The 26604-nt window shown below is 32.2% G+C and overlaps 1 protein-coding gene across 1 annotated transcript; it reads left to right on the top strand.

The window, feature by feature from the left end:
- Positions 1–1267: 1267 nt before the first annotated feature.
- On the top strand, positions 1268–26519 carry LOC130441595 (phospholipid-transporting ATPase ABCA3-like). Its single transcript, XM_056775342.1, has 23 exons — positions 1268–1322; positions 4962–5253; positions 5380–5580; positions 5651–5778; positions 6348–6625; positions 7759–8002; positions 8061–8240; positions 8349–8558; positions 8617–8829; positions 9853–10248; positions 11129–11346; positions 12989–13146; positions 13870–13967; positions 14748–15103; positions 17014–17206; positions 17635–17746; positions 17860–18074; positions 18162–18287; positions 20625–20885; positions 20954–21384; positions 23655–23961; positions 24232–24680; positions 26366–26519. The coding sequence occupies exons 2-23, from the start codon at positions 4967–4969 to the stop codon at positions 26408–26410; spliced, it is 5106 nt and encodes a 1701-aa protein (XP_056631320.1). The 5' UTR covers positions 1268–1322; positions 4962–4966; the 3' UTR covers positions 26411–26519.
- Positions 26520–26604: the final 85 nt, after the last annotated feature.

Genomic DNA, 26604 nt, shown 5'->3' with positions numbered 1-26604 from the left:
TAGTTGCTGTGTTTGCGTTGTCCCGCCTGGGGCTTTCAAAGTTTCGGCTTGTCTACATACAGCTGTAGTTAAGCAAATATTTTTTAATCTATGAATAAGGTTAGGTTGGGTTATTAGTAAACTTGATCTAACATAACCTTACACAATTCCTAATATATAAAAGCTTGTCGCGGGCTTTAAGAATCGTCACCTGAGCTGTAATTTCAATTTATGAGTTTTTTTTTGGGAAATTTATATAGTGTGTGAATAAAAACATCTCTAAATTTTGTCTTTTCAATTATTTAGCACCTACAGTTTGCATTAATTAATTATACAAGCCTATATGGTAAAATATAGAGTTGTGGGCATGAATTTTTACTAAGATTTCATAGAAATTGAATCGCTACAATTTTTACATTTTTACAGCAGCACTGAAACTGTTTCTTTAGGAAAATACGCACAAAACCCAGCAAGCTATCGACTATAGGTTCGAGTTAAAACAGAAAAAGAACTAGACAGTGATGCCATGCTCTGACTAAATTCCTTGAACTCATTGCTATATTTATATAAATATATAAATTATCTAGCGAATTGGTTTGGGGGGATAAAAATATCAAATCGTTAAGTACATTCCTACTCACTAAAAATACACACATATTTAACATATTATTATAAAAGAAAGATAAGGTCAAAGTAAATATATTATGGAAATATGACGCTGGGATTATTATTGTGTGTATAAGGATGTACATTATTTATTTAAGTAATTGCTTTTTTGTAACATGGTATTTAGCATTGAATGTTTCTACTTATGTTTTAAAATAAACGTCACAAACAATTATATGACAAAAAATTTTGTAATTCATTTGAATAGGAAATGTGTTTGGTTCAGTACATAAATATTTTTGGCAACAATCGATTTTGATATATTGACTCCTTTTTAAATGTTTGTGTTTGCAATTTCAACTGTGCTCTCAGGCGTAAAATCTAGTGACATTTCTTCGAAGTACTCAAAGTAAAAAAATGCGAAACACAAAGTCAATTGCAGTCTCGACTTTCTAGAGTTTATTTTTTGAATCACAATGATACAATGATATTTAAGTTCTTTTTTGGGCAATATTAGTACAAATATTTTATTAATTGAACTGTCGAATTATCATGTCTGGCAGAGTATTATAATAGATTTTTGAGAAGAATACGAATAAACGTTTATATTTATCAGAATATTATCAGTTTCTCTTATCTATTTAATTAGATCGATATTCATGTGAATTTATTTTCTCTGGCATTGAATAGTAGAGTGAGCCAAATATTTCTAGTGGTATTGGTGAAAAAATTTGCAGGTGAAGTAATTTATATTAATTCATATTTAATTATAAAATTGAAAAAAAACATTATTTGTTATATATTTATGAAAAAATAAATTTCTTTGCATTTGAAACAACAAATATACCATATTGTGACCAGAAATACATTTTAAAAGAAATTTATAGCACAGCAAAAATACAGTGAATAAATTCATTTCTTTATTCATATATATTTCGAATGCAATTGAGAAATCATGAAATTTATCAAACTACAATTTTTTAATGAAATACCCCTTCAATTCTTAAGGGGTGATATTTAACCGAATCATAAATTCCAATAAAAGGGTTGACACGTGATAACTGATGTTAAAGGATTTCAAATTCTAGACGCGGAGTAAACGGCCCTCAAAAATTGAGGTAATTTATTGTCGATTCCAAAATTTAGAGCAACAAAATTTTTAGAAATTCTTAGAAAACAAAATTTTAAAGGGCAATATATTTTTTAACTGTTAAATACTAACATAAATAAATACACCAACACCCACGATTACACTGTCTGACGTTTTGAACTTAGTTCACCTTCAGTCTCGATAACGTGGTTATCGAAACGCGCTTTAGACAGTGTAATCGTGAGTGTTGGTGTAGACAGTGTATTCAGTATGACTATCGTCAACGGTTCCAGAAATTCCAACTCAACACTTGATATCCTTTGTGACCTCTATTTGCACCTATCACAGCAGCCCATCTCGATATGCCTAACCTAACCAAGTTATCGAATAAATTTTGTGCGATATCTGCCCAAAGTAGTGAACGAAGATTTCTTAGTTCTTGTATTGTTTCTGGTATCTGTTTTATAAAAATAAATAATAGATAACAATAAAATAATCCTGGAAAGTCATCTCCCGTTGCTTCTTGCTACAAAACCTTGGTAGATGCTGGATGTCGATATCAGATATTTGGTTTTAGTTTGTCCCATATATTGATTTGAATGTTGGCTAACCCATTACTGCGAAATCAATATCTTGAAAGAAAATTTTCACGATCCGTGTTGTATAATGCTTAGTATTATCCGGCAATCAGAATTCATCGTAAATGTGCCGGAATATGAAAACACTTGCTCTTCTGAAATATCTTCCACAGAACGGGGGCTTCTATTTTTGCATAGTGTGAAATTTCCCCCATGCACCTGCAGAATACCTCCGTAAGCAGTTGTTTCCTCTATCCAACAATGTGCAAATCGCTTTTTAGCACGACTGTAAACTCTTTTACGTCTATCATTTCCATGAAGCCATTTTCTTGTTTCGTCATTTGTCAATTGCTGAATAGTGTACTTGACATGTTACCTGAGAAAATAAAGTCTAATTTGTTGTCCTAATATATCCAGAAGCCGTCTTCTTTTTGTCAAACGACTGACAGAAACATTTTTTTCTGAAGTGGCAGCTGCAATGGAATAGCATTGTCTCTCCGATTTCTTCGATTTAACACCAAAGATTCATTTTCTCGGCCGATAGCTGCTCTTGGTCCTCCAGTTAGAGATTCAGAAATAAAGCATCCGGATTCATGATTATGCCGGTAAATGTACATGGTCGTCACAGTTCTCTGACTTACTTCTTAAGAGGCTATCGCTTGAGCTGCTCTTATTGGCAATGTTTCCATACTTCTGTTAATTTTTTTTATTATGATATCTTCTTCAACTTTTATATGTGAACTATCAGAAATATTCCATTGAAATGTTATGTGTGGAAGTGTGTTATTATTGTCGCGGTTTATTGAAGTCCGACAAGCGTCTGGATAAAGATCTAAAGATCAACATTCCAGGTGATAAAAACTTTATCCATACCTTTTGTTTACGAGAATTCTCAATAAGAAAGAGTCACCGGATACTGAATCGGCATTTTAGTTTGAGGATCTCAAAAGAATATTCTGATATTCTCCCAATTATTTCCCTCCTTTCTTATTTTGTTCTTTTTTATTATAACTGGAAACGCATTATATTCAAATTAACGAGATAATTCGTCATTCACGTCATATATTTGCCGATTGTTATCGAATTTGATAAGATCTAAATCAACTAAATGTGATACCTTGACCGGGAGTAAATCAAACACCCTTCAAGTATAATGAATTCGTAGTATCAGTAAATTAATTTATCTAGAACTATCACATAATATATGTATTATTAAGGAAATATCAACAACTAATAAGAGTTTTTACTCTTGTCAATTCAATAATATTGTGTAGAAGATGAATACTATAACAATTGCCGAAGGTTACATCTACGATAACATAAATAACAAGTTAGAACAAGGGAAAAAAACTGTGAAGTAATTAACATGAACTGTACCGTACAATATTACAACTACAGCTACTTGTAATATTTAATTATTTAATAATTAAAGAAAATCTGTCTATAACTTATATTAACTCTAATAATATTACTATTAATTATAATCATCATGTAGATAATTCACAAAAATTCATAATATATTGTGTTTTTTCTGTTATTCATTCGGATAAATTACAGTAAGGGCGTACCAAGAATGACTGCTCATCTATTTATAAATATGAATCCTTTCTTATAAATAAAAAAGGCAATAATTGATCCCATATAAGCTTAGATAAAGAATATCAAAAAGTAATTTTGTAATTTAAATTATAGATAAAGAAACGCGCACAGAAATGTACACGTAGATTCGATATTATTGTGGTATCTGAATCTTCTGAATAAATGTATTTCCTTTGGGAACTGAGTTTTATATGATTCGTATTGTTAAACTAGAAAATTGCCAATTCTTGCAATTTTGTACATTTGCAGACGTCTGCGCATACTACCGGATTAGTAATTATTTTTTCTGTAATATTTATATTCTACAGCATAGATACAAACTTGCGATTTCTAGAGAGATCTAAAAGTTTTTTAACTGCATTGGCAACCGTACCTCAAATAAGTTCAATGGGATTCATACCAGGAAATAAAGCAGGCCGGTACAAATAGTTGATCTTTTCAGTTCGTATGATAATGATGATGATAGAGAGTGTTATAGTTCATAATAATAGATGGATACTAAACAGCTATACGCAATAGTTTCAGATTGAAATCATTCATTAGACAAATTCGAGCTTCATTATAAAAACACATAATCCAGAATTCTTCCGGTAGATCTATGATTTGGCAAATTTAGTGCTCTTGTTTCACTTTGAAAAAAAGTAAAATATGAGCCCTAAATTGGGAAAGGCTGGATTTTTCTATTCAGTAACCATATGTTCATTTCAATTGTTCAATAATTGTGTCATTTTACTACTAGTCCATTAAGGTCCTTTACTTTATTTTTGGTCGTCACTAGAAATATTTTGTACCTTGATTATTCCCTTATAAATATTTTATCCTGTGCGTCTGTTTGGATATGTTTGTTTAATGAGAATGAATTGTTAAGGCATTTGTTATTCTGCTATTTTGATCTTTGTTAGTTTTAAATGCTGATATTACAATGTTAAGTAAGTTGGTTGCATTATTGAATATTTTCAGTAGTCCTTGTACCCTGTTTTCATTATTTCAAATTTTATTTGTTTGTTGTTTTAATAAGTTTCGATATTAAAGGTGCCACTCAGGATAAAATCCTATATGTATACAACAAATGTTTCTGTATATTTAATATTTTTGATTAATATTTTCAGATATAATGGGGGAGAAAGTGGATAAATTTCTCCTTTTGATGTGGAAAAACTGGATTCTACAATATAGAAAACCGATTCAAACTACAATAGAAATTTTGACACCTGTGATATTTTCTATTCTTCTAGTTCTTATAAGAAGCTTATCGACACCAAAACTTGAACACGAAAGAATATATGACCCTTTTTGTACATTTTCTACCGCCCTTTCAGATTTTTCTATCGATGGTTGTGCAAATCCTGATGGTAGTGATGCTATGTATGCGGGTTTATTGGAATCGATTGGATCTGAACCGTAAGTATGTTTATTACATGAAAACAAACTGAACTATGGACGAATCAGGCAAAAAAAGAGATATTTCAAATATTTTTTTCACATTGACCGCATCCGGTTACTTTAGAATATATTTATTAATTTTAGTGCTCCGAACTTAACGATAATTTACACACCAGTAAATAGTAGTTTTGATCAAGCTATGAACTATCTGAACTTTACTTCCTTAATCGAAGTAATAGGCGTGGAAACAAGTCAGGAACTTGAAGAAGCTGCCTTAAGCCAAACGTCGTCGTACTTTGGTATTGAATTCGAAGGTGATCTCGACGATCCGAAAGTAGCAATAAGGTAGATTGTAAAAATGCACGCAGTTGAATATTATAGTAATATAGGATATCTAATTTTCATCATTTTCTAGATTTCCAGGAGAAACTACTTTCCAGTTAGATTCTATAGGTTTCAAGAATTGGAAGACAAACTTAGTTTATCCCATATTTCAAAGTGCAGGTCCTAGGTCGCCTGATAATAATACTGGTTCGGTTCCAAGTAAGCAACAAATATTTTAACTTCACTCATCGGTGTATGCATACACACTCGTTTTTTGTACTACTGAACTAAGGAAGTGAAATTTTCAAAAAGTCTCACATCTCACGGATAAAATGGTCTGGCTTCAACTAGATTCTAGTAAAAGGATCTAAATCTTGAAAGTTTTATTCTACATATTTTAACCATCTAAAACCTTGATTAGATAGATAATTTAGTGTAGAAATTAGCATAGAATTGTTGGGGAATTTTAGAGGGATAAAAGCAACAAAAGATTTCTTTTTAAAATCTACATAAGACCATGAAAGATTCTCTAGAAATCTCTTTTGTAATTTCTTCATATTCTGATTTGCGGTCCATTTTTAAACCCATGACTAATGTTGATTTCAGATTTTTTATAAGCAAATTTGCTTATTTTATGATGTTTTCTTGCAAATCGTAGAATTAAAAAAAACATATTATATGGTTATTTTGATATTTCTTGGATTTGTCCTAGTCCAATATCACTGTAAAACACCCTCTAACTAAACTAAACTAAAATTTATTTCATCTTACTATTTTTTAATTTGTAGATTACAACGCTGAGGGATTTTCATTCATTCAGCATCTAGTTACTATTACTTTAATTCTTGCTAAGGAAAATGTTTCCTCGGACAATGCCATTGAGTATCTTTCAGAAAATCTATTACCAATAATATATATGAGGCGATTTCCAGTAGCTTCTTGGTATTCGGATCTTCTTATACAGGCATTGTCTACTTTACTTGGAATGATAGTTATGCTTAGTTTCGTATATACCTGTATAAATACTGTTAAAATGATAACAGCGGAAAAAGAAAAACAACTAAAAGTAAGTTAACATAATTTTCCTTATTATATTCTTATAAAATCAATCTAAAAGTTTTTCAAATATATGAAGAAAGAGAAATTACGTTTACATTAATGACGATGTTTTTTATATTTTCTATTAATCGATTTCATATTTCAAATTCTCTATTAATAACTATTTATTTTTCTTTATACCTTGGTCGAAAGTATGCATCTTTTGTACCTGTTTGTAGGCAGAAAGTTAAATATTTGTGCTTTGGTAAAGCTGCAGCTGTCACCACACAGGCAAAAATTTAAGAGCTACTCGAAACTAAACTAACCATCCAGTGGTTTCGGATTTACATGGCCTGACCGCTTTTTACCAGAACTGGTAACATTTAAATTGGTACAAACTTTTTGATGGTCGTTTGAAGCTTGATCTTTACATCTCAATTGCTTGTTAAGCTTAGCAGTTTATAATGCGAAAAGTTTTTCTGGCGTTATTGATTATGGAAAAAAATTCGCGGGAACTTTCATGTTTCCAATGGAGTTTCGTCAACGGTATACGGGAGGTTTCTTTACCGCAAACACAAAGGGAAACATTGGAGGAAATGATACTGGAAAATCATTGTGTCAACATCTGAGAGATAGCAGAGACTTTCAACATCTTTTATGGATCGACATATTTTGGTTTATGTTCTGGGTATGAAGTGGAGCAATGCTGGACTGGTACCAAAAGACCTGAATATTTTATAAAACAACGATGTGCAAAGGTCGTGACGATACGTAGTTTTTTTTCAATAAATGGGATGTGGTTCACCATAAACTTGTTCCAGGTGGTTGAACGGAGTCAGAGGAGTAGTACTTGGCCGTCTATGTGAACCAATTCGTCGTAAACGACCAGATTCTAGCATGATTGTGATTGTGAGTTATCACTGAGTCACCGTATTCGACAGATTTGGCTTTCCGTGATTTTTTGAAGCTCAGAAGTACATTGAAGCTAAAAATTGAATGCAATCCTAGTCGAGGATTACAACAATTGTATGAAAAATTGGATTCCCATAAAATTTGAGCATACCACAAAATTATACTATACATGAATTGATTTAAGGCATACAAAAATTTGTGATTTTATTGTAATACAATATATTATGATGAAATTTTATTCAATTTTAGGAATCGATGAAAATAATGGGTCTTCCAAATTGGTTACATTGGTTGGCGTGGTTTATAAAATGTTTCGTATTTCTTTTAATATCAGTGGTTCTTATGGTAATACTTCTCAAAGTTAGATGGTATCAAAATACAGAGTTCACGGTATTTACACACGCTGATGCATCAGTACTTCTTGTATTTTTATTGTTATATGCATGCTCTACCATAACATTTTGTTTTGCAATAAGTGTGTTTTTTTCAAAAGGTGAGTTTATTCTTTTCAAGCGATTCTTAATCCTCAATTTGTACATTTTCTTTTGTAGCAAACACAGCAGCAACCCTGTCAGGATTAATCTGGTTTTTAACATTTGCTCCTTATGCTTTCATGCAGAATAATTACAGTGAAACTAAGTTTTGGAATAAATTATTACCCTGTTTGTTAACTAATACAGGAATGGGATTTGGTTTCCAGATTGTTATAATGTATGAAGGTACAGGAGATGGTGAGTTGACAGCGATAGTATAGGTTTTTGATAACTTAATTTGAATGTTGAAAAAATTTTGAACTTATTTAATTTAACGGTAATATGTTTCTGATTTTATTCCTATAGGAATCCAATGGAGTAATTTGTTCAAACCAAACACGCCTGACGACGACATGAGTTTAGGTCTTGTATGGATAATGTTGGCACTCAGCTCATTACTTCATATGCTTATTGCTCTTTACGTAGAAGCGGTTTTTCCAGGAGAATATGGTGTACCACAAAAGTGGTACTATTTCGTTACCAAGAAGTACTGGTTTGGTGACAATGAAATTTTGGGTGAAAAAATATTTATAAATCACCAGTATTAATAAATAATTGATAATTTCGTTTCTAGATAATTCAAGCATGTCTAAAGAAAAGTTTAGCGAATTCATTGAAGAAGAACCAAAAAATCTCAACGTTGGTATAAAAATATTCAATCTTCGAAAAACATTTGGTAAAAAAACAGCCGTTAGAGATTTGTCACTTAATATATATGAGAATCAGATTACAGTATTACTAGGACATAACGGAGCTGGAAAAACTACAACTATGTCAATGTTAACAGGTAACTGAATATGATAATTTAAAATACTAATATCGTTTTATCTGCAAAACAAGTACTCAATAATTGCTAAGGATTATAGATATTTTTTAAATTTCACCTTCTTTTTTCTCTTTTCATTACTTATTTTTACAGATTAAGATCAATCAAAGTCATTCAAACAAAGAAATTATCACTAAATTCGATGAAACAAAAGTTTACTACACAATAAGTAATCGAGAATAAATTACAATAAGCAATTTTAGAATTCACATCTTGTTGTCTGCTAACTCGTCAAGCATATTGATAGGATTTGATCTACACTACACTAATAAAATTTCGGGCCAGATGTGATCTATGGAGCTCATGTGTGGTGACCAGGCAGTTCATTCCTTTTTGCCAATACCGCGAAGCTCTAATCTTTCTGTCACAAAGCGTGCACAAGAGAATCGTCATTAATTAAAAAGAAATTGTCGCCTATTGCATTTGCAAATGGCCTAATAATTGGGTCAACGTTTTTATACCTGTAGATTTCTAAGCGGTCTTTGTGGTATCAAGCGGCTATTGGAACAAATTCCATCCTAAACGCTGATAGAACTTCTAAATATACTTGTAAATATACATCGCTGTACTCAGATGGAGCCTGGACTCCTCTTCAATAAACAATTTCTCTATTCATTGATGGTCCCGTCGTGCTTCCTAGGAATCCGTGGATGTAGTACATTTCTTTTTGCCATTAAATCAGTCCTACGTAACATTCTGATAGTTCCTTTCGAAATTATTGAAGAGAGAAGCATGCAGTAATACGCAGGTAACGGTCCTAGCATATGAAGCTACATAATTTGTCACATAGTGATTGCATGTGCCGCTTAGTATACTTAGCGGTAAATTTAGTAAAATAAGATGATAAAAACATCCTAGAGATGAGATTTCTTTGATTCCTATTAATTGTTGAAGTAGTTTAGTGAAGCTCTCACTTTCCTACCAATATAGATTAGCGAGAGTTATGTTTTGATTCAATTCTTTTGATAAAAAAATTGTTTTTAGGTATGATAACACCTAGTGAAGGCACTGCAATTATAAACGGATGCGATATAAGGACAAATATAGCTGGAGCTCGTGCCAGTTTGGGCCTTTGTCCACAACATAACATTATCTTCGACGAATTAACAGTTGCGGAACATTTTTACTTTTTCAGTAAATTGAAAGGATTATCAAAAAGTGAAATTAACCAAGAGATTGATAAATACGTTAAACTTTTGGATTTAGAATCGAAAAGAGATGCTAAATCTGCAACTTTATCTGGAGGAATGAAGAGGAAGTTGTGCGTAGGTGTCGCGTTGTGCGGCAACTCTAAAGTTGTCATGCTGGACGAACCCACAGCTGGAATGGATCCATCAGCAAGAAGAGTGCTATGGGAATTGTTACAAAAACAAAAAGATGGTAAATAATGATCTCTGATACAACTTTTGATATTGTTTGTTGTATTACTAGTTCCCGATCTAAAACAGTTTTATTTTTCATATTCTAAACGATAGTTTTCAATTTTTTTTTTAAACAGTATGTTTATCAAGTATTATATTTTAACCTAGAAAATATCGATGGAGCAAAGGCTATTGAAAAATATTATAGCGTCTTTTACCCTGAAAACTCCAACATCATTGATTGGTATGTTTAGAGACAATTGTACAGTAACCAATGATAATCAACAATGAAGTTAGACCAAAAAGCATCAATAAACTCCTGAGAAGAGTTATAGAATTAGAAGAGGTAGTAGATATCATCAAGATATCATATATGGACCCTTTCACATGAGCGTATCACCTTGAAAAATTTTTTCTAACAATAGATTCATAGTGTTCATTGAAGATCATCCAAATTAAAAGTATGTTTAGCATCAATATGAGACCAAGGACACAATCTGCTATCCACCATTGAATACCTGAATCAAAACGACACTCATTCTAGTGACCTGCATCGGGTGAAAGCCATAAGAAGCATGCAAAAACATAGTAATCGACTTTGCATTTTAATATACACAATTTGGAAGAAGGCAAAACAGTTAACAGTTATTTTTCTGAAGATTATTGGTCAGAACGAAAATGTAAATCACATCTCATTTGCTCTCTTTCAGCAAGATAATATACCATGTCTAAATCGAAGAAAACGTTTGAAATTTGGCTAAAAAACTTATTTTTTAGACACTAAATCGGGGACTATCATAATAATAATGCAATATGCAAAAGATATAATTTAATTATAAAAAAAGAAAGAATAGAACAAACATATAACAAAATACGAACTGAAAATTTTTTTGTTAAAGATCGAACTATTCTTCTGAGTACCCATTTTATGGATGAAGCTGATCTTCTTGGCGACAGAATTGCTATTATGGCTGGAGGTGAACTACAATGCTGCGGTTCTAGTTTTTTCCTTAAGAAGAAATATGGCGCCGGTTATAGTTTGATAATGGATAAAACGAGGGAGTGCAATCCACATCAAGTTACCGAATTATTAAAGAAATTTATTCCGGATATTGAAGTAAGAACACTATTTTTCATATACTGTCAAGAAAAATCGTTAACATTTATATTATTACGCAAACATTAGTGTTAAAACATTATCTAAATGACGATTAATAGTAGATATAATAAAATATTTACTTTACAATAAAAAACCAAATCATTTTGGGGTATAATTATCATAATGGATAGTTAAACTATCAATAGTTCGTTTATCAAACATTAACGCTGTTTCTCTTGGGTACATTTATGGCTAAACTATATAGTCTACAGACTTCGTTATGTGGTTGATTTATTTATTTACTTCGTCACCACCTTGTGGTGTTGCGGTTTCGTATAAGATTTGTAATCGTGAGATACCGACGCTTCCTCAGTACACAATCCCCGAACACGATTCTCCAAATTGATAAAAATTGATGTTAACAATAAAAACAGTTTCATAAATAGTATATTTATTGAAAAATGAAACTTTTATCTATTTTCTCAAGACTTAGTCTTGTTTTTTCTATTATTCAGCCTCTTGGGAAGTAGATGTCCAGCTTTCGTACCATCTCTGGTCGTCGGTCGGGAGGTCTACTTGAATATGCTTTTTTATTCTCTGCCTATTCAATCCAATATCGTCGTCTTGATCTCGTGAATCGTGAAGCTTTGCTTCTTATTTGATCTCTTAGGCTTAATCCCTCAATTGTTTCCGATGTTTCCATCTCTGCTGCTCTCATCATGTTCTTCGTTTTTGTTGTTTTTCCTCGTAATAACATTAATTTTAACTGCGTATTAAGAGATCACCACGAACACAAAGTTGTTTTGGATAAAAAACAACGTTGAGTGAAAAGAAATGGAAGTTATCTGAGGAAAGTCAGTATGGTTGCTGCCTTCAATTGTGCTTTAAGTTGGTGAAGATGCCGACATTGACGACGGTGTAGCTTTTTAAATTTATTTCAACTTGTGGCCTCAGATCAGCGTTGTAGAAGTGACTATTGTGTTACAATAATTAAATAACGAAATAGGAAATATATTTGAAAAAGTAAAAGTATAAGCCTGATTGATATATTACAGATTGACCAACTTTCCAGATTAAGAGCACAGGACCTTGCTTGGTTCCATTCAACCCACACAATGTTTATTAATTGATCACCAAGTTTTTCTTTGAGTCTTCTCTCAAGACTTCTAGAACATATTTTATCTAGACCTGAGTTTAGATACGGCTACAGATTCCCTGTTTTTTTATAAATCAGCATTATTATTTGAGTTCCCAGCTCCATGGGTATCTTTCATGAAGAGTTTGTCTCCCAAATCTTTCATGTACTTAATTAATTATTCCGATGAACTCTTGTAGTTCATTGAGTTATATCTTTTCGTCTTCTTCTTGTTCAATAACGTTGCTATTAGTATCTTTATTATTTTTATACGGTATTTGAATTGAAATACCGCTTGCAAGAAGTATTATTTCCACCTGCTGTTATTTGATTTTTTTTTCGATATCGAGATTTGAATTCGATTTATCTCTTTTTTTGGAAAATATCTCGGTTAGTAATAAATTGGCAGAGCCGGTTATGGTCTCAAATTGAAGTAATTTTAATATATATGAGAAACTATCTAAAAATACATAATTTCCTCAGACTGTGTCAATTTTTTTGACATTTTGTTTTAATTATTCGTAGATACAAAGCAACGTTGGTAGCGAATTAACTTATCTCCTGACCGAAAGTAATGCACCTGTATTTGAAGCAATGTTAACACAATTAGAACTGGAATCGAAAAAATTGGGAGTTCGGAGTTACGGCATATCACTTACAACCATGGAAGAAGTATTTATGAAGTTAGTTCTTTAATTATGTTGAGCAACTTGAGTGAATTCTATTGCAGGGATTTTTCTTTTATATTAATTTTGATATTCTCAATTTTGGAACGCTTTAGAAAGCATTTTATCTCACTAAGTTTGCCTTCTCTTAGATAAGATCAATCGTCTTCTCATGTTTTATAAGCAGTTTCGAGTACACCATATAGGAAACACTGGAGAGAAGATCTTCTTATTAAAGAAAGAGGAGCAGTTCTACGGAGGTTGAAGTATCAACAAATATCGATCAATATGCTACAGTGTTTCAAGGAAAAGTCATACTAGGCTTCAGTGATAGGACACATACTGGGACAATCAAAAATATATAATATCCAAGAGGATGTTAACTTGACCAACACATTTACCATAGTCTGAGTACCTGAGTGATCTGTTAAATGAAGAGCCCGATATTTTAGCCACAGCAGAGCATCATCACACATAATTTTATATTCAAGAAAAGCAACAACCTAGACTTAGAAAGGATTCGTTATCTAAGCCTATGATTTTGCTTCTATTATTTTTTGTTATCATTTTTATTGCTTGTTATTTATGCTCTGATTGTGGTCAAAAAGTTTACCATACATTGCACTCAGTTTTCAGACGTGATGGTTATATACGGTATTAGTTGTAGTTACTATATTCCCTAATACTTTTTCCAGCTAAAATAATCATAGATAGTTTCGTATTCATCTGAAACACTTTTAGAGTTGGGGCTGATCATGGTCAAGAAGAAATGTATGATGAAAAAGAGAATGGAATGAATCAAAAAAAGGCATTATCCTCCGAGGGAACGATTCTCGTAGGTAAGGATGTTCTAATGAATACATTATTACATTAGAAAGTTGGGTTATTAGTTAATAAATAACAGAATTGCCTCAGGTGTAGCACTTGACAGTTCCGTAGTCTTTCACACTTCACCGATTAAGGCGGTAATGCAACGACAAGACTCCTGTCAATATTAATAGTATTATTCTTGCTTAGGTTGATACATTCAATATTGATTATATTGATTATAGGTTTGACTGTCTCAATCCGTCTATATTATCCTAGTAATTTATCATTCTTCTGTTCTAGTATTAGATTTCACAGAAGGGTTAAGGTTTTTCAAATAGTATATCCGGTTTGTTTTAACAATTAAATAGTCCAGGAATTTTTTAACCACCTGGGTTCTTATGTGCTCAAAATCCTTAATGGCTGATTGGGTATCGGACAATAATTTCCTATATGAGATCATTCGTGTTTCAATTGACCTGAACACAATTTTCGATTGGAAATATTGTTGCTTGGTATATTATACAAGAGAGTTTGGTTCTTGGTCCATACTCTAGTTTTATTTGCAGTTTTGGAACAGCCAGCGTACGATTTGATGGCATTTATATTCATTTCTAATATGTTGTTTTGATCTCATTTGCTTCAACAGCTTAGTTTCCAGGTAAATTTACTATCAAGACTAAATTTTTCGGTATTTCGTTATATCTTAGATTGAATCAATTGAGGGAGTTTGAGCCTATCCTTGATAACAATAAGTAGCAGAATTGAATTTGTGTTTAATCTTTCAGTGATTTTACTTATTATTATTACAGATTCTGTGTCTTTACAACCAGTTTATACAGGCGGATTTGATTTAGCCCTCAACCAATTTTTGGCTATGCTTCTAAAAAAAATAATCGGAACTTACAGATCATGGATTTTGATAACAATAATGATATTGTTTCCTGTTATTAATATGATAATTGTTATGACTATACCAAATTCTTCAAGTACAACTATTCAGCCCGAGATGCCACTCGATCTAACCAGATTCACCGACCCTGTAACTTTAGTTGAATTTGACGAAAATGAGTCTTCTTACAGTTACGTTAATTGTTATAATGACGTTTTGAAACAATATGGATTGTCAACGACTAAAAAAAATATAACAGAAGAAATGCTTCATTTGGTAAGTAAAATTATTATGTTTAATAATTTAAATACACGATGCATTTTGAGTCTCTTCATTCTTTGAAGGATGTTTATTCCTTGGTATAATGGTCTTTTTCTGCCACAAAGTTTTTTTTATTCTTATATTTAGACTGAAATATAACGTGAAAAATCTATTATAAAACTAGATTTGGTCTGGACATGTATGCTACTTGAGACGATTTCAAGGAGGTCTTTAGATCTTGGTCAAACCTAATAACCGAGCAGGGGTATCTGTTGTTTCGGTGCATGCCGAAATTATGCGTTTCACCCTCGTCTCAATGCAACGTGAATTCGCCAGTATTTTTTATGTTTCTTATCCCAAGGTGTTATTAGAACCCTGTGAGAATGCGAAGGGTTATTCGATCTTTTAAGCTTATGTTTCATGGGCTTAGCATTCTTGCAAAGATTATGCAAGTCGTCGATCTCATAAAATCACACACCAGACGTCTACTTTCTGAGAGGATGAGTTTTTCACAATTTATAACCGAATATGGATTATCTACGGCTAATTGTGAGTTTAGGAAGAAAATAACTACCATACAAGCGATTAGTGAAGCCTTATTACTATGAAACAAATGATGCACTCTTCACCACCTACATGAAAAATGCTTCCGATTCAGCACCATATGCTCAGTTTCAGATCTTCTCTGTGGAGGCATATAAAATTTTAAAATTGTTGTTCACGTCCAAACTATACCAACCAAGGAAACGAAATATCTTGTGGACAAGTTATTTCTTATAATCCTGGAACTTATTGAAGCGGAGATGCAAAAAGTTCCAATGAATTTATTGACCCCAATTGCTATTTTGTTAGCATACAGCGCTCAAGATGGTTGTTCAACCTATAACTTTAACCTACAATGCCCACGGCTTTTTTACATTTGTGGAATGGGAAGTTCAGCGATTGCGGACGTTGCCGTTGTGGACTTTAATTGAAATATAACCTAAGAAGAAGTGAAACGGACATTAAATGGAACATAAAAAAAATCACTCCAAATCCAAGAAAATTGGTTCCACATAAATTAAAACAAACAAGATAATCTATTACAAACTTTGTGAAGTGACTGTAGCGAAACAGACTATCACATAGTGCCCTACTTGAGTTGATTTCTTTCTTTAATTTGAACATTTTCAATTTTAGCGGCCTCAGGTCTCTAGAAAACTTATTTTCGTTAGGTTAGGTTGAATGAATTTAGAAGTTTAACGTTAATGGCAGTTCTAATAAAAACATTGTATGATATTTATGTTAAAACTGATTTCATTTTGTACGCTCATTTCACGAAATAATCACTTTCAACACTCACATTATAAGCAACTATTTTTCTGTCGTCGGCGCCAAAAATTTTAGTTTCCAAATTATCTTGTGTCAGCTTAGGAGCCGCATCATATGCTTGCTTGTATATGTAGAATGTTGTAGTTGTTTTTTCTTCGAACTCGACGATAATGCAACATTATGCACCTCTTCTACTCTTCATCCTGTTGATTTTCACGAATTTCACTGAAATTTGTTGATGTCTGGAATCTAGATAATGCCAATGCGTTGTGTTTATGATACATCAATGCGCTTCGAAACTTCTTCGTTTTAATGAAGCCTCAGATTCAAAAGCGAGGGGAATCATATATTTTTGTTCTATAATATTTCCGTACAAATATTATGTGTACAATAATTTTTGATATCAAGATATTAATGTCGTATTAGAGGTAAGATTTATGCTAACGATGCAAGTGCTTGATTCACATGTCATGTGCCATAATATTTTATCTAGATAACATAAGGAAGAAATAAAATAAATGTTGAAGGCATTCGAGGAAGGGAAATCGAAAAGTATTCGTAGGAATAATTTATTTAAAAATCTAACTCTGCAACTAATGATTTTTCCATTTAAGACTAGAACGAATCCCAACTTAGTTCGTCGGCGGTATTTGGTGGGTGCATCATTCGAAGAGCAAAGTATTCCATCAATCAATGAACACTATCCCAAGATTACAGCCTGGTTCAATCATGATCCGTACCACACGCCCGGTATAACCCTCAGTTTTGTGTTATCTGCGCTATACAAACACCATACTAATGCTACAGGTAAGTATACGTTAAGCAATTTGATGGAATGGTTTAGAAATCCTTTTTGCGGGGAGTGATAAAAATCAAAAATAATGAAAATCACCTTTTTACTAAGGTACCCCCCAATTTTTCTGAATAACTTACAAATACTTCCGGTGCTAAGAGAAGATGTGCTGAAACTAACAGAGTCATTCCAAAAGATACGTAGACAGATTTAGAGATGTGGAGACAACAGAGAAGTCAGCCCCCTGAAATAATTTTTCAAATACAATAAATTTTTTATAATTACTAGGGTCGGATTATGTATGGTGTCACTTCATTTCAAGCCATGGAATAGTGTGTATTATAATCAAATAAATTTTCTAAAATTCAAATTTTTCTCTACACTTCCCCGTATTATAATATAATAGTGGCATAAGAATTATATAAAAATATTACGATTTTAGGTTATCTCAAATTTTCAAACAAACCGCTACCTTATAAAGCTGAAACACAATTATCTATGATTGTAACAGGACAATCTCAAGGATTCCAAGTGGCGTTCAATATTGGTTTCAGGTAATAATAAAGGATCCAACTTTCAAATTAATTTCCTAAGGCATTTCCAATTTAATTTTTTGCTATTTAGATACTCTTATATCAATTAGTTTGTGAATTATACTATTTTTTAGCATGGCGTTTGTGGCCTCATATTTTGTGATATTTGCGATAAGAGAAAACGTATCAAAGTCGAAACATCTGCAGTTTGTATCAGGAATAAAAACTCATATATTTTGGTTTGTTCATTATTTGTGTGACATAATAACTTATATAATTATCATAGGAGCTCTATTAATTACAATTGTGTGTTTCCAACAAGACGGATTTAAAACGGTAGCTGATATGAGTAAGTAAAAAATATATTTCGGTATAATGTAGTATCCTGTCACATGGTATATATTATTTCAACTATTTTTAACTGTTTTCATTTCAGGTCGATTATTTTTGATTTTATTACTTTTTGGCTTTTGTGTGATTCCTCTTTATTATTTGGCTTCATTGGTATTTGTGGTTCCTTCAACTGGTTACACAAGAATGACAATGATTGGAATTTTTATAGGTAAGCTATATATATATTGAAATATAATTCCAATCCCTTTTGTTATTTTCAATTTTCATAAATTCAAACGTGATATGCCGTTTACCACCGGTTTGGATATTTTTGTGTCTCATCAGAGCCGTTCTACATCTTCCCGTTCAGAATCTCCAATCCGAACTGAAGACAATATCAAGTATCGCTACTATTTTGTTCATCTCTAGCGCCATGTTAATGTCCTATTGGAGCACATCTGTACGAAACATAGACACTGATAACATGAAATAAAATTTCTAGTGTTAGAAATCACCTTTATTGTTTTGAACATAGACTGTCGTCGCTCGAAGGACCTTTTTATCGAAAGAAATGTTCATATTACGAGGTTATATTGAAAAATTCCTAGCCTACAATAGAACCAAACAAAATTTCAATGTCAAATATTTTATTACTCAACATATTCTCTTCTTAATTGGATACATTGGATACATTTATAACTGCAACGTCTCTAGACTTTTAAAAAAAATGTTTCTTCTTGCTCTGCAAACCAGACCTCCACAGCTTTTATTATCTTCTCATTGGAAGAAAATTTACAACCTTTTAAACTTTTTTTTAGTTGAGGAAAGAGATGATAGTCGGACGGAGGCAAATCTGGTGAATAAGGGGGTGTTCTAGTAATTCAAACCCCAAATCACGAATTTTTTGCATGGAAACATGAAATTTGTGTACAGGGGCGTTGTCCTGCAAAAACAAAACACCTTTGGATAGCTTTCCGCGTCTTTTCTCTTTAATTTTTCCCGTAGAGTGGTCATTAATCTCGAATAGTAATCTCCAGTTATTGTTCTACCCTTATCAAAAAAATCAATTATGATTACTCCATGGCCATCCCAAAAAACTGAAGCAAGAACTTTTCTAGCAGATTTTTGAACACGAAACTTCTTAGGTTTTAGAGAACCAGAGTGTCGCCATTCCATCGATTGTTGCTTTGTTTCTGGATCGTAGAAATGTACCAAAGTCTCATCCATAGTAACAATTAGGCTTAAGAAATCTATATCGGTTTCAAATCGAGTACAGATCGAACGCGGTGCTTCTACCCTTGCACGCTTTTGGTCAACATTGGTGAACTATATGATGAACGCGTTCGTATGAAATATTCAGTGCTTCAGATATCCATTTTAGCCCAATTCGACGGTCTGATAAAATCATGTCATGAAATGCATCGATATTTTCGGGGACTGATACAGAAACTGGCCTTCCCGATGGGTCATAATCTTTGAAGCTTGCAGTTCAGTTTTTACGGTCGCATACGAAGGACATTGATCACCAAGGGTATTAAGCATATCTTGGTAAATCTGCTCTACCTCTTAATTCTTTTAAATACAGGTACTTGATGAAGGCTCTATACTCCAATTTTTCTATTTTCACATCTTCGGACACTTCTAATAAGTTATTTTTCGTTGCTATGGTAACGCAATATTTTGTTTATGCATGGAACTGGTCTAGGCTAACTAGATATCAATACATCATCGTACATAAGATTTTATGACCGGAGTTTTTTTAGTATTTTTGACTCTTCTTCTTTGTCTTTTAATAGAAACCTGTCTTGTTTAATTCTGAATATCTAGACTCCTACTGATTTCTTCCTGTGACACTGAGCTCCAGCTCTCATATCATATTGTTGGTGGTCTCCATGTGCTTGGTTTCTGGTTTTTTGCCCACCTGATTTCCTGCATTCGTTCTACAGCCTCGTCTACGTCCTCTAAGTAAGTCATCTCATCACGTTGTTCAACATCCTGACCTCTCATTATATTTTTAAATATTTTTTTTAGTTCACAAAGTTCGTTTTAGATGAAATGTAATTAACAATGGTCAGTAAACATATACTCTTTAAATAAATCTAACTTTGAAAAAAAGTTATATCTAAAAATTCGAAACAGACATATCTTGTTAAATAGGCAGAAGACTATAGATTTGATTTCCACCGGTATAATCGACCACATTGCATCAACACTTTGATCAATTAATCTATTGTGTACCTCGGACTGTTCACCATCTAGGTAGCAAAAATTTACCAGTTAGGTAGCTCACTTCGTAGGGTTACCTCTTTTAGTTTTAAGAGTACTAAATGTAAGTACCGTATGTCATTGGAAAGTCTCGTTAACACACTTAGCTCTCCTTAACTTGTCGTTACTTAATGAAAGGATCTTTTGGGTACAGTTGGTAGGAGAAGAAATAAATGTCTTTGATTGTTTTAGATCTGGGGTTTTATTGCGTGTTTGTGGTCTCATGAAAGGTTATCAGCTGAATTATTATGTAGTACTAGTTCTATTTATAGCCTAGGTAATAACTTACTTCATTTTGTAGGAAACGCAGCATTTTTAGTAGTACAAGTATTAAATTCACCTGGATTAGATTTAGAATATATTGGAAAGGCATTAGATTGGGTCTTTTTAGTTTCTCCTATATATTCGATGACATCCGCAATCTTCGATAGCTACTTAAAATATTCTTACCTCAACATTTGCGATAAATATTACTTTCCAATTTTACAACAATGTATTGAAAAAAATCCCGTAGAAGAATGTTTGGAAAAATTGGGAGCTGACATTGTAAAAATTTGTTCAGGTAAGAACGATTCGATTGTAAGACGATACTTTTTATCTATTAGTAGCAAAATAAATATTGTTTTTCAGACATTAACGATAATTACTTTGAGTGGAAATCACCAGGTATTGGAAGGAATATCGTATTCACTTTATTCACATGCTTTTTTTGGATAATACTACTTTTAATCGTAGAATATAAAGTATTCTCCAGATTGATCTATTATGTAAATCAAAAATTATTTCCACGTCATCCCATTGATATACAAGACGAAGATGACGATGTTGCGAGAGAAAAATTGAGGATACACAACTTAACGGATTCGCAAATCGTCAATAATCATTCTTTGGTATTGAAAGATTTAACAAAATATTATAAGAAGTTTTTAGCGGTCAATGGTTTAACATTAGGTATTGAAGGATCTGAATGTTTCGGTTTACTTGGTGTTAATGGAGCTGGAAAAACAACTACATTTAAAATGATGAGCGGAGATGAAAACATTTCATATGGAGAAGCATGGGTAGGTAGATAACAAATTCAAGTCTAGATTTAAGTTTCTATATCGATTCTTTCTCAATCTCACACTTTTCTTGTAAAATACATTTTATAGGAATCGAATAGCTGTTTCCGTTTTCTTCGGACTGGTTAAAAGCTGGCGTTGTTCCTATAGCAGCGAAAGGTACAAAAGCTCTTCTTCGTTTGTCCTAGAATTAAATTGTTCAAAAGGGTTCGGAGCACTGATTCTTATTTAATAGATTTGTCAAAGGACAAAAGCCAAATAATCTTTAATCAGTTAAAACTTCTGGGTTATATTCATAACTTGTAAAAATGCTTTATTGGAAGGGCTTGCAATATTAAAGAGAGTTATTTTAGATATTAAATAAGTATACATGGTGTGACCCCATCTCTGAGAAAGGTAGATTAGGATATCATGTTTTCGAGATGAAGGGCATCGAAGAGCAAAAATTATATTCATTTCTTACCATTTTGCCCAAACTACTGGCAATATTGTTTTTAGAATATGCTTTAGAATCTTAGTCATCCCATAAATTTGTTTTTTATCTTCTTTTATAGAGGGTGCTAGTTGCACAGTTCGCACAAAGTAATATTGAACATAATTTTTTAAGACTACATTTATCAAAATTTGGTGTGAAAATCATTCAGTTTTACACTTGGTAAAACTTGATTCTATTTACTGATTTCGGTATATTTTCATTTGAAAATTATGAATTAATTATCGATGCTGGTAAAAAGTAATGTTGAAGTAATTATTTTTTGTTATTATTGATTAGTATACATTATGTGAATTAGGAATTTTTCGTCGTGTGGTAGAGATTTCTTTAATAAAACTACATGTTAAAAAATTGGCATTGACGAATTTTCTTTCTTGTAACTTTTCCCAAAAATCCATTGATACGCATATTGTTATAAGTATTTATACGCATATAAGTTTACCATGGAAATCTATTATTTATTGATAGTTATGGCGATAAGTCAACAATAATAAGATTTTTGAAACCTTGCTATCTGTAAAATTAGATATTCTTATTCAAAACATGTTGAATAAATGTTATTAACCGAGACGAGAATTTAAGAAACTCTAACAGTTATGAGTTATGCAGAAAAGTTTCCTAGAAGGAACTTACCAAGTAAAAATTCATTTCGAGCTATTGAACAATGTTTTTGAGAAACTGGAAACGACAGCTCAAAAAGATTTAGATTTGGCATTAGGAATATGGTAAAACAAACAAGCTCAAGGTCTCCTACCAGATGATCTACTGGTCAGAGTGGTTTTTTTGTTAGATACTACAAAAAATGAGTCCAAACTTTTCAAACGGATATTTTTAGGGATAAGACTATCCAAACGCGACAAGGTATTTGAGCTCTCATAATGCACACTACTGGTGTGATCAGAATCCATAAGAAAAATATTCTACTGAGAATTTAAATAGTGATATACCCTTGAATTTTCTAAGCAACCACTTTTTGGGATAGAAGATTCGATGCTAAACGAGCTAAGATGTCCATTTTTTTGCATAATGGAGTTCCATCGCACTTTGATAGGAAGTATCATTATTGGTTGAGTCATCATTTTCCGATTCGATGGATTGGTAGAAGTGCAGAAGCTGCGATTCATTGGCATTCTCTTTTATGCGATTTTAATTCTTTGGGTTACATAGTTTGGTCGTATCTTGAGAAAAAAGTTGTGGTGCACAGACGTTAAGAATTGTAAATTTTTGACCTCATAGCTGATCCCCAACCATTTAAAAGATTGATGGACTCTTTAAGAAAAATGATAGAATTATATGCGTGTCTATTAACAGCTTTCAGGGCGTGGTAGGATGACACATCTAGAAGTAGCGTTCTGTGAAACCCATGATGAAGAGAGTATGATAATCTGGTTCTTCTTGCAAAAAATAGAAGATTTGTTACACAAAGTTAGCAGCAAAGCTAAGTTTACCAAATATTGCATATTGTTTGGCTGAAGAATATATCTCTGAAGAGAATATACGTGGTTAAATTAAAGAATAAATTTATTAATTTGAAAACAATTTAAATTTCACATAAAATATGTTGATTTTCAATTCTGAATGCCGATTTTTTAAATAATATGTGTACATGGTGACCTCACCAGCTTTGACGTGATTACGAAATTAATTTTTAAAAATTGGGATGTGGTCTTTGAATATTGTATTCAATATTTGATCTGTTAACCTTTACCTTTACAGCTCAATTTGATGAATGATTGAATAGAATAATCGTATTGTTAAACGTAGAAATTATTTTTAGATTGGAGGTAAGAGCGTAAAAGCAGAGTTAGAAGAAGTACATCGTAAAATTGGTTACTGTCCTCAATTCGATGCATTATTGGATGATATGACAGCTAAAGAGACTATAATCATGTACTGTTTATTGAGGGGTATTGAATTGAAACGTGCAAAAATGACAGCTGTATATTTGTCGAGGGAGTTTGATTTCTTCAGACATTTAGATAAAAAAGTGAAAGAGATGAGTGGTGGTAATAAAAGGAAGCTTAGTACAGTTTTATCCTTAATTGGAGATCCTCCTGTTATATTTTTGGATGAACCCTCGGCAGGTACGTAGCAAAGAATTGTTCTACATGCTAAAAATGACAAAAATTTCTGAAAATAGGAGTTAAAGCCAGTATCACTGCATTTTAAAGTATTTTATATATATTTGAAGAAAGTTTATCGAGCGTTCCTATTAGCTTGAAGAAGAATAGACAATAATTCCATTGAAATCACGATCTTTTTGGTCAGGTCCGATAATGTCTTGTCTTCTGGTTATTCCATTTCGTTGAATAATGATCAAAAATAGAATAATATACATTAATTTCATATTTAAGGTATGGACCCCGCGACTAAACGGTATTTATGGAACTCTCTCTGTAAAATACGTGATAGAGGTAAATGTATTGTTTTAACCTCGCATAGTATGGAAGAATGCGAAGCTCTCTGTACCCGTATAGCTATTATGGTAAACGGTAATTTCAAGTGTCTCGGTTCTATCCAACACCTCAAAAACAAATTCGCCGAAGGATACACGTTGACTATTAAAGTTAAAAAACCACACGAAAGTTCAGGTTTACATCACACCGAAACCGAACCTATTGAAAGATTCATCAAAGATCATTTTCCTGGAGCTCAACTTAGAGAAAAACATCAAGAACTTCTTACTTACTATATAACCGATAAGTCGATGGCGTGGTCTAAAATGTTTGGTATTTTGGAAAGAGGCAAGAGGGGGAATTTAAATTTAGAGGATTATTCATTGGGACAAAGTAGTCTTGAACAGGTAAGATCTTTGTGTTATAATTTTATTGAAAGAAAATTATATTATAGTCTTTACTAGGAATTCGGGAAATAGTAAAAGGATGATAAAAAAATATTTTGATAAAATACCAAAAGCTTTCTAAATGGTGCGAAGAAAATATGTATACGTAATATAAATTATCAACTAACTACACAAACTAGAAGTCAAAATCGAGAGAAGAACAAGGTAGATGTGGCTATCTAAGATCCAAGCAAAACTAAAAAACTATTCAGAAGAGAAACCATCTGAATAACTCGACTCATCAGCCGAAACACCATCATAATAAGGCTTGAGATCTTTTATGTGCCACTTTCCTGCTTTAGTTCCGTCAACATTAGTCAATTCATAAGCAACCTTGGAATATTTCTTTTTAACAATAGAAAACATATACTTTGAAGCTAGTTTTGCTGTGAACTTATTTGCAGCATCAGAAAGCCTTATTAGTACGCCAAACTTTATTGCCAACAAAGAATTCAACATCTCTTTTACGCAGATTATAAGTTTTTGAATTTTTCACATAAGCCTCTTTTTAACAACCGAAAACACTTTTTTTTTAAAGGTCCTATGTCCAAAACTAGGTCCCTTCCTTTTTAACGAAGGAACTTATATCTACTTCTTAATAGAAGTCAATTAACAATTTTATATTCTAGAAATTTTGAAATCGGCGGAAGGCTCCTTTAGGCCGGCTAAATCCCGCTTTTCGAAAATCTCTGGAGAAATTAATCTTCACGCTAGCACGATCGCTGACCAAAAGAACAAGATAACTACCCCTCCAATTGTTAAATTCTCAGTCGGAAATATCACGACAAATTTAAAAATTTATAATCAAATCCATGATGAAAAATTCCACATCGGTTGACAGTCAAAAGGAAAATATATTAATAAGTTAGTAGCAGACTTTTTGAGCAAAATCGGGTCACACGACATGACGACAATCTAGCCAGGTGCAACAATAGCTCAATTTAAAAAACACCAGCTAACTCATCAAAACAACCTTTCAACGGACTGAACAACCAAAAATCAATATCCGTATAATTTACAAAAATACTGCACGAATAACTTATTCGGGAACAGTTCACTAGATGTTGCTCGAACCTTCTAAGGGGAAGCAACTTGGCTCTTACAAGCAACATAATTCTGCAACCACGTTTGGCAAATTTCGAATAATGCTTGCGTCCTGTAGACCAAGACTTAACCTCAAAAGAAAGTAAACCAAACATTCAATTTGTTTATATAAAAATAGTTCAAAAAGGACAAACAACAAGTATATACAAAACTATAAAAGGGATATGAAATATAATATGTAAATATTTCTACTCAAAGATAATATGACAAAATATTTTATAAAGAAAATTATTTACAAAAATAAGTTGGTAGGTTTATGTCGTATAATGTTTATAACAACAAAAGTAATGCAAGCTGTAAGCAGTGAAAACGTTACAATGGAAATATAAAAGTTAAATTTAATTATTTAATATGACTGAAATGATGAATGATAGAACGGTTGTAATGGACATTTCTAATAATAAAAGATCCAATAGAGGTTTCTTGTTGTGTGTGTGCTAACAGTTTTTAATTTGTATAATTTTTATTGAAAGTTTCATACAATTTAGTAACTTTCTCTTTTCCTTAAATCAGTGTTCTCCAAATTTCATTTGTATTTTCAGGTCTTTCTGACATTCACAAAACATCAAAAACCAGAAGGCGAATAGAAAATTACAGGAGACACATTTTTTTTACTATTTAACTTTATTATTTATTTTCTTATGTTTAACAATAATTAAATTGAATGCGTTAATAAATAATTTATTTATATTCTAATGATTGTTTTATTTATTTTTTTTAAGTTTAAATAGGCGCTACTCCTAACTGACAGTCCGCTGTCATACATGGTAGATTTGGAAGA

The sequence above is a fragment of the Diorhabda sublineata genome, chromosome 3 (assembly GCF_026230105.1).
Source record: "Diorhabda sublineata isolate icDioSubl1.1 chromosome 3, icDioSubl1.1, whole genome shotgun sequence".
Classification (NCBI taxonomy): Eukaryota; Metazoa; Arthropoda; class Insecta; order Coleoptera; family Chrysomelidae; genus Diorhabda; species Diorhabda sublineata.
The sequence above is the reverse complement of the archived record's forward strand: the minus strand, read 5'-3'. Positions and strand labels throughout refer to the sequence as shown.